The 7,877-nt window shown below is 36.2% G+C and overlaps 1 protein-coding gene across 2 annotated transcripts; it reads left to right on the top strand.

The window, feature by feature from the left end:
- Nucleotides 1-3,588: 3,588 nt before the first annotated feature.
- Nucleotides 3,589-5,804, top strand: lmo4 (LIM domain only 4). Of its 2 annotated transcripts, XM_067363353.1 has the most exons (4): nt 3,589-3,810; nt 3,981-4,249; nt 4,806-4,902; nt 5,071-5,804. In XM_067363353.1, exons 2-4 carry the CDS (start codon nt 4,014-4,016, stop codon nt 5,233-5,235), a joined length of 498 nt encoding a protein of 165 aa, XP_067219454.1. In that variant the 5' UTR covers nt 3,589-3,810; nt 3,981-4,013; the 3' UTR covers nt 5,236-5,804. The 2 variants fall into 2 exon arrangements, with proteins under 2 accessions (XP_067219454.1, XP_067219453.1); XM_067363352.1 differs by lacking the exon at nt 3,589-3,810 and having other exon boundaries at nt 3,889-4,249.
- Nucleotides 5,805-7,877: the final 2,073 nt, after the last annotated feature.

Raw genomic sequence — 7,877 nt, 5'->3', positions numbered from 1 at the left:
AATGCATCCCTGCTGAATAAAAGTATTTATTTAAAAAAAAAAAAAAAAAACCTTACTGACCTCAAACTTTTAAACGATAAATCTTTTTTTAACCACCACAAACTTCTTTGATATAGAATAACTGGGTGTAACCCATTGGTCTGTAACCTCTCTTCTTCCACAGAGGAGCTCACCGCTGACATTAACACACAAGATCGAGATATGCTCAAGCAGTGATGTGCACCAGCGCAATATCCATGTTATCTCATCGGAGCACATACATTTAATAAACATCAGAGGGGTGATATGCTTATGAGTCCATCTCAGTGGAAATGTAATCAGCAACACAATTAAAGCATTATTGAGTCATTCTTTCAATGGCATGGCCTAGATAATAGTGTAAATAATTAATTTTTCTATTAACTCATTGTTGTCTCTTCAGCTTGTCTCTCTCAACACACTGGGAACAGATACCAAGCTGCCTTTCAGAGATATAATTTTTCTAATTAGCACTCAAATGAAGGGCTGTCTGTAGCCTCTGATGGTCATTGTCGGCGGTTTTTACCTCCCCCCGGTTAGATCATGACGGGTGATTGAGCTGTCACAGCAACAAATAAAGGGCCTTTCAAACAATCCCTTTCTGTGTTTGATCGACAGTCGAGCTTCCCTTCATTTTTAATGAACATCATAATTGTTGGCTATAGTTGGTGCGGAAAGGATACATTAATTAGAGGAAATTGTTTGATTAAAATAACCAGCTAAAGTAATTTGGTAGATTTGTTTGGAAATGTTCTTCTAATTACCAGGACAGGAATGCACATCATCGTCGAATATTTTGCAGATTTAATTATTGAGCAATAATGAAAATCTTGTGCTAAAAAGACAGCGGTCATTTCCAGCTCTATATAATGAGGCCTCTGTCTCACGGTTTCCATGTTTATCTAACTGTATATGTTCAGACAGCTCACTCTATTTGTTAATGTGACTCCTGCGCTTTACCTGAAACATCACAACATGCCTCTGCTCAGTAAACAATTAAAGTAATGGAGCTGTGGAGAAAATGACTTATTTTCCATTACGCCCCCCTTCCTACACACATTTCAAACTTTGCGCTCCACCATTAGATCAACGACTGTGACCTCATTACATAAACATAATGATTCAGGAGATGGGGGGTTGCTAGTCTCGTTTACAGGAAATCTAGACAGGCAAAACCAACAATAGGGGCTGAAAAAAGTAATAGCTCATGCAGAACATTGATAATTACATTTATGCCAAGTTTAGTCTGGCTTCATTCACATTCAGTCCATATGTCTCTTTTTAACGTACACTGTAAAAAAATATGTTTGTAAGTTTGTAGCTGTAAGTGACCTTCAAAAACTAAACGCATTATATGTAATTTTACTGTAAAATACTGTCAAATGTGTAATTTACAGTGAAAAACAGTAAAAGGACATTCCCAGAAGTCCCTGAAGTCACATCACATCACTCTCAGAAAAAAAGGTACAAAAGCTGTCACTGGGGCTGTACCCTTTCAAAAGGTACTCATTTGTACCTAAAGAGTGCTTATTAGTACCTTAAAGGTACATATTTGTACCAAAAGTACATATTAGTACCTAAATGATACATATTAGAAGCTTTTGAAAGTGTCCCAGTGACAGCTTTTGTACCATTTTTTTCCGAGAGTGTAAACTCTAAAAAATGCTGGGTTAAAAACAACCCAAGTTGGGTTGAAAACGGACAAACCCAGCGGTTGGGTTAAATGTTTGCCCAACCTGCTGGGTAGTTTAATTTAACTCAACTATTGTTTAAAAATTACTGTATTGCTAGGTTAAAATGAACCCAAAATATACTGGAAATAACATTTATTAATATGTTTAATAAATGAACATTTATTAACAAGTTTAATTAATAATAATTAAACAAAAAACATTTATTAAATTGTTTATTAATAAATGTTCACATTTTTATTGTTGCCTCTAGTAATTATATGTCTGATTTTTAATTTCCAGCCTATTTTGGGTTAATTTTAAGCCAGACATATAGTAATTTTTAAACAATAGTTTGGTTAAATGAAACTGCCCAGCATGTTGAGCAAACATTTAACCCAACCGCTGGGTTTGTCCATTTTCAACCCAACTTGGGTTGTTTTTAACCCAGCATTATTTAGTGTATGGTTTTTGTACTCTAAAAAATGCTGGGTTAAAAACAACCCAAGCTAGGTTAAATATGGACAAACCCAGCAGGTTGGGATAAAGGGCCAAGTCTCTGGTCTGGTCAAGTTTCATCTTAAAATACCCCACAAATTTGACCATATTTGGGGGTGAGCAAAAACATGCCTTTTACTATATTACTATATTGCTGGCTACAAAAATAAATCCAAAATTGGTTGAAAAAAATGGCTGGGTGCAAACAACCCAATCACAGAGTTTGTCCATATTTAACCCAGCATTTTTTAGAGTGTATGAAGTTTTTCTTTTATTTTTGATATCAGTATTGTACATAAGGAGTTACATTTTCTGTTATGTGTGCTGCCCTGATGGTGTTTTGTTATTGTGTGTATGCACCGTCTACTGGCCACATTTCTTGGGCAGGCCACTTGTGATGAACTCGGATTCACTGTGTGGTTATCTATTGTTTTTTACATACATTTTAAAGTAAAAAGCAGATCAAGTCCATTCCTACATTAACATTACATCTCAATGCACCAATATGCCATCCCATCATACCTGAAACACTGTCACTGTACATTTGATGGTGAATTTCTTTTTTAAAAAGTAAATTAAACAGGATTTTATGGTAGTAAGCTATAATGCAACAGAGAGCAGTTGCAGACATCAGCAGCCTCAAAATAAAACCAAACCTTCCGATAGAAGGTTTTAATTCCTCAAAGCAAACAGCACATATATCAACACTAAGCCACCCTTACGGCTTTGTCATGTCATCAGAGACTAATTTTCTGCATTGAATAGTGACATAATACACCATAATGAGTGACAGAAACCAACAAACACAACCCTCTTTCCCCCCTCTCAGCTCCTACATCTGTGTAATCTAGAGTGTGCATGTCTGAATTAAGATAAACTGTTTTCCTGCGTTCCCATGACTACCACTTTTCAACCAAACTGCTTTGATTGCATTTAATCTGATGGTAATCATGGCTAAATGACAGACAGATGATAAGAAAGGCAGGATCCTTTTCTCACGGATGATTTTCTATTACCTCCCAATCAGACTGCTGTCGAGGTTTCTTTTCATAGTGATTTGGCCATGACGCTGTGTGTGTGTGGTGTAATTAGGTCTTTAATATGGGTGATTAAGGCTCCATTGTAAATGAGAAATGTGAGGCAGTTCTTCTAAACTTCAAGTCACTTTGACAATTCAATTTCTGGGAGACAATTTTGTGAATTAAAATTTAAATAGTACATCAAATATAGTCAAACGACGACTGCGCCATTCAGATAGCATCAATAATGCAGCATCTAAATACTGCATCTGAGAAGAGCAAAATTTAAGTGAGTGCTGATTGGCTGAAGCGCGCCTGACGTCAGCTCACGGATGTTTAAAGGGGATTGAAGTCTAGTTACAGAGCAGCGTAAAGAGCGCAGTTAACTTAAAATGCTCAGACCTCATGATGATATGCCAACAAGACGTAGTTTAAATGTAGGTAAATTAAGTTTTATCGGTGACATTTCTTTTTCCAAAAGACAAGATATGGTCCGGCGTCTGCGTCTATCCGAACTGTCAGACTGAACGCTGTCCTCGGTTTGTCGCGCGACCAATTGTTCTGTATTTATGAGCCTGTGAAATGATCTGGAAGTTGTAAAGCAGGTAAGTGCGCATGCTTTTGCCAAACAAGTATAAGTGTGTGAACTTGTTTACTTTAGCAAGATTGTTTATACAGATAGAGGCCCACTGGTTAAATGAATGTATTGCCCACTACGTTAACTGAAGACTGTCTGTGTTTCTGGTCCAGTTTTATAATTGAAACATCTGTTCAGTTTCACTCTGTCCTAGGTAGTGACCCATTTATTATGGTAAACACTGCTTGTAATACACAACCGCCTCATGTCAGAATGGGGGCCCTGGCATGGAAGCGGTGTGTTGGATGTGGATGCAAGATTTTGGACCGCTTCCTCCTGTTTGCTTTGGATGGATACTGGCACTGCCACTGTCTCAAGTGTTCCTGCTGCCAAGCCCAGCTGGCAGAAATTGGCTCATCATGTTTCACAAAGCGTGGCTTGATCCTCTGCAAAAGTGACTATATAAGGTCAGACTACAGAAACAACACTTTTGTTTTGTTATCTTCATCCTTAATATTTTACCAGCATTCACATCAAATGTACTAGATAAATGAAAGCAGTTATTTTGTTTGTCTAATGTAGTCCTATGTCACTGTAGTTAATAAAATATGAGGTTAGACTTAAAGAGATAGTCCACCCAAAATGACAATTCTGTCATCATTTACTCACCCTCATGTTGTTACAAACTTGTACGACTTTCATTCTTCTGTGGAACACAAAAAATATATTTTGAGGAATGATGATAACCAAACAGTGTGGATTATTCCTTTAAGGGAAAACAACATTGGACCCCACTAACTTTCATTTTATGATACTAAAAAATAAAAATATCTTTGTTTTTGTTCCAAGTGGGGTGAGTAAATGATGACAGACTTTCATTTGTGGGTGAACTATCCCTTTAGGAAACAAAGTGGTTCAAACAGCAATATGATAAGTAGGCTGTTAATGGCTTTCTGTGTTTGTGAAAGAGGAAAAAGACTAATGACTTGCTTATTAAAAGACATCTGTGATTCTGATATACAGATTATTTGGTAACAGCGGAGCCTGCAGGGCTTGCAGTAAGTCTATCCCAGCAAATGAAATGGTTATGCGAGCACAGGGCAATGTTTTCCATGTCAAGGTAATTTACTCTATTAAACGGACCTATATAAATACACTTCATTCATAAATTATCTACATTTTTACTCCTAGTTTATTGGCTGATATGCTAAAGTGTGTTGTTGGGGGGCAGGGTGCCTTGTAATGCGTTTTCTTCACAGTAATTTAATTTCTTTCTTTACTCTTGCAGTGTTTTGTGTGCTCTGTCTGCCAAAACCAGCTAGTACCTGGCGACCGTTTTCACTATGTGAATGGAAAACTGTACTGTGAGCGAGACAGGCCAACAGCTTCTGCGCGCAGAAACGACCACTTGGATTCACTCAGGGAGCACAACATATCCGAACAGGAGTCCTGAGCTCATCGTTTTTTTGCTGAGCTCTGAGAAAGAGACACTAATGGAGCACCTAGTTTCATATTCAAGACCTCATATAACCCAGTAGTTGCTTTGTCAGCTACAGTCCATTTTGTGAAGGTCTAATATTGTGGAAATTCAACGTATATGGTAATATCTGGCAGTTTAAATGAGGTTAACCATTGGAGCTGAAAAGTAATATCAGCGAGCATCCTTGCGTATCATAATCAATTATGAATTGGTTTTGCACAGAATGACCTTTCTTATATGTTGTGGACCTGCAATTTAGTTGTGGTGTCTGCTAGTTTTGAAATGGTGATGTGTGCTTCACTTTCAGGCAGTGAAAACACACCATCTTCCACTGGGGTGTGTGTGTGTGTGTGTGTGTGTGCGTGAGAGTGTGACATTTATCTTTTGGTAATGATACAGATATTGTTCCTGGTCTGCAATTACAGTATCATTGCACTTAACCTGTCCATAAATCAATTCTAGCAGCATCCAGGTTCTCCGCACTACAGATGATCTCTTGGAGATCAAAATGTTTAGTTTGTTTGTTTTAAATTAAGTTTGCTATAAAGGACCGATATTTAAAGTGTGTTGTGTATGAAGTAATATTTGCTTTGTTTAAAAAAAATGATTAAAAACCTTAAAAAAAAAAAAGTGATATGAGCTGTTTTCAGTTACTCTGATACATTTTAATGGGTTTCTATGATATATTGACAGAATTTATGGAGAACACCACCCTCTGTTGGCTGAAGGTAATTCTGTCACTCCATAATAACTCTAGAAATGTCTGTAAATAAGCCTTTGTTAAAAGATAAAAAGCATTTTCCAGTAAAACTGTGTTATATATGCTTGGGTCCATTTCATCATGTCCTAATCTGTAATTATATGAATGTTTTTCCTTGTGACCCAGCTAAGAATGATTAATGTACCTCCTCTTCTCTGACAGTCTGACTATTAGTCCATATTTCTGATGAGTATTATTGATTAATTTATCTAGATTCTATAGTAAGGATTTGTCCTTTTTATATGAGTTGTGTTCTGCCTATAAACTAAAATACATTGGGTGCTTCTATAAAATTGAATGAAATGAAAGTTGCTGCTCCTGCATAGTAAATCCAAATGAACTGAAATTAACCTATAATACTAATGAATGTTATTCATGCATCCATAAACAAAATTACAAAGGAATGAGTTGCACTGCTTCAACAGCACAAGTCGCTATAGAAGTCCTAATACATAATGTGGTCCTTGCCTTATAGAATCACAATGACTGTTGTGCTACTTCTTTAGAATAATGTCTATGCAATAAATGTTGCTAAACCAATAGAATAAGAAGCTTTTTACAGTCTATGATAAGAACCAATATAATTATATAATGTGTTGCTACTTCTATAGGCAAAAATCGCAATAGAATGAATGTTGTGTTTAGTCAAATAAATACTTGAAGGATCCTATTTAAGTCATTCTGTGATGGGGGGCCCCCTAATGGACCCCGGCCCCTAGTTGAGAACCGCAAACAATGTGTTACCGTGATAGAATACGTAACGACAGAACAAATTTTTGTTACTTGTACATAAAAAGTCTATAGAATAGGGTGACCAGATGTCCCGTTTTCTGGGGACAGTCCCGTTTTTTTGTGTTAAAATGTGTCTAAAATGCAAAATAATAGTTCAAAATAGTTAAAAGTGAAAAAAGTATAGGGCCTACAGTGTAAACAGCTTTTGAAAAGGAAAACATTAAAGCAGAACTAAGTAACTTTTTTTACCTTCATAAATAGTTTTCTAAGCCCATACGATGGTTAATTGACTTGTAGTGGTGTGTTTGAGGCGTGCACTAACCCCCTCTGGCACGTCTACGCCAGAAAACAGCACTTGCAAGTTGAGCTGCGCCGACCCGACACAATCTCGCCGCATGTTCACGTTCACGCGAGAGTGACAAAATGCTTTACGATAATTTAAAAACAATGTATATATTATGACTTTATAAGACAATTTCGAAAATTACCCACCTCCATCGAGTGTACTGTATTTGCAAAACTACTGCGCTGGTGAGCGTTGTAGTCCAGAGCTGTATTTACGACAGTGTGATTCACTGAAGGAAACTGTAGGGGGAGCTTCGCAAATCTGAGTTTCGCTTTAAATTCAATTATAAATGCTAACATTTGTTGAATGCCGTTTTATTTATCTTATGTTTTTATATTTATGTTGTTTTATTTTTTGTAAAGTGCTTTTGTAAAGTCATACTTTTGTTATAACATAATAGGCATATTATTTTGAACTGCTTTTATTATGGTTACTATTAATAGTTTTTTGGTGAATTGTATCAAAACCAGACTAAAAATCAAAAAATTATAATAATCAAACTAAATCATAATTATTAATGAAATAATAATAATAATAAAGCATTGTCCCGGTTTTTATAATTATTAGATAATAACAAATGAGATTTCTGCGATATTTGGTCACTTAAATAGGAAATGTCCCTGGTTTCCATTTCAGAAATCTGGTCACCTTAGTAGCCTATACAATGAATATACGGCTCCAATAAAATAAGCCCTCACACCCTACAGAATAAATCGCAGAACAATAAGTTGTATTATTTCTAACATAAAGTCCTTATAGAATAAATCCTAACAGAAT

This window comes from Chanodichthys erythropterus, chromosome 16 (assembly GCF_024489055.1).
Source record: "Chanodichthys erythropterus isolate Z2021 chromosome 16, ASM2448905v1, whole genome shotgun sequence".
Lineage (NCBI taxonomy): Eukaryota > Metazoa > Chordata > Actinopteri > Cypriniformes > Xenocyprididae > Chanodichthys > Chanodichthys erythropterus.
The sequence above is the reverse complement of the archived record's forward strand: the minus strand, read 5'-3'. Positions and strand labels throughout refer to the sequence as shown.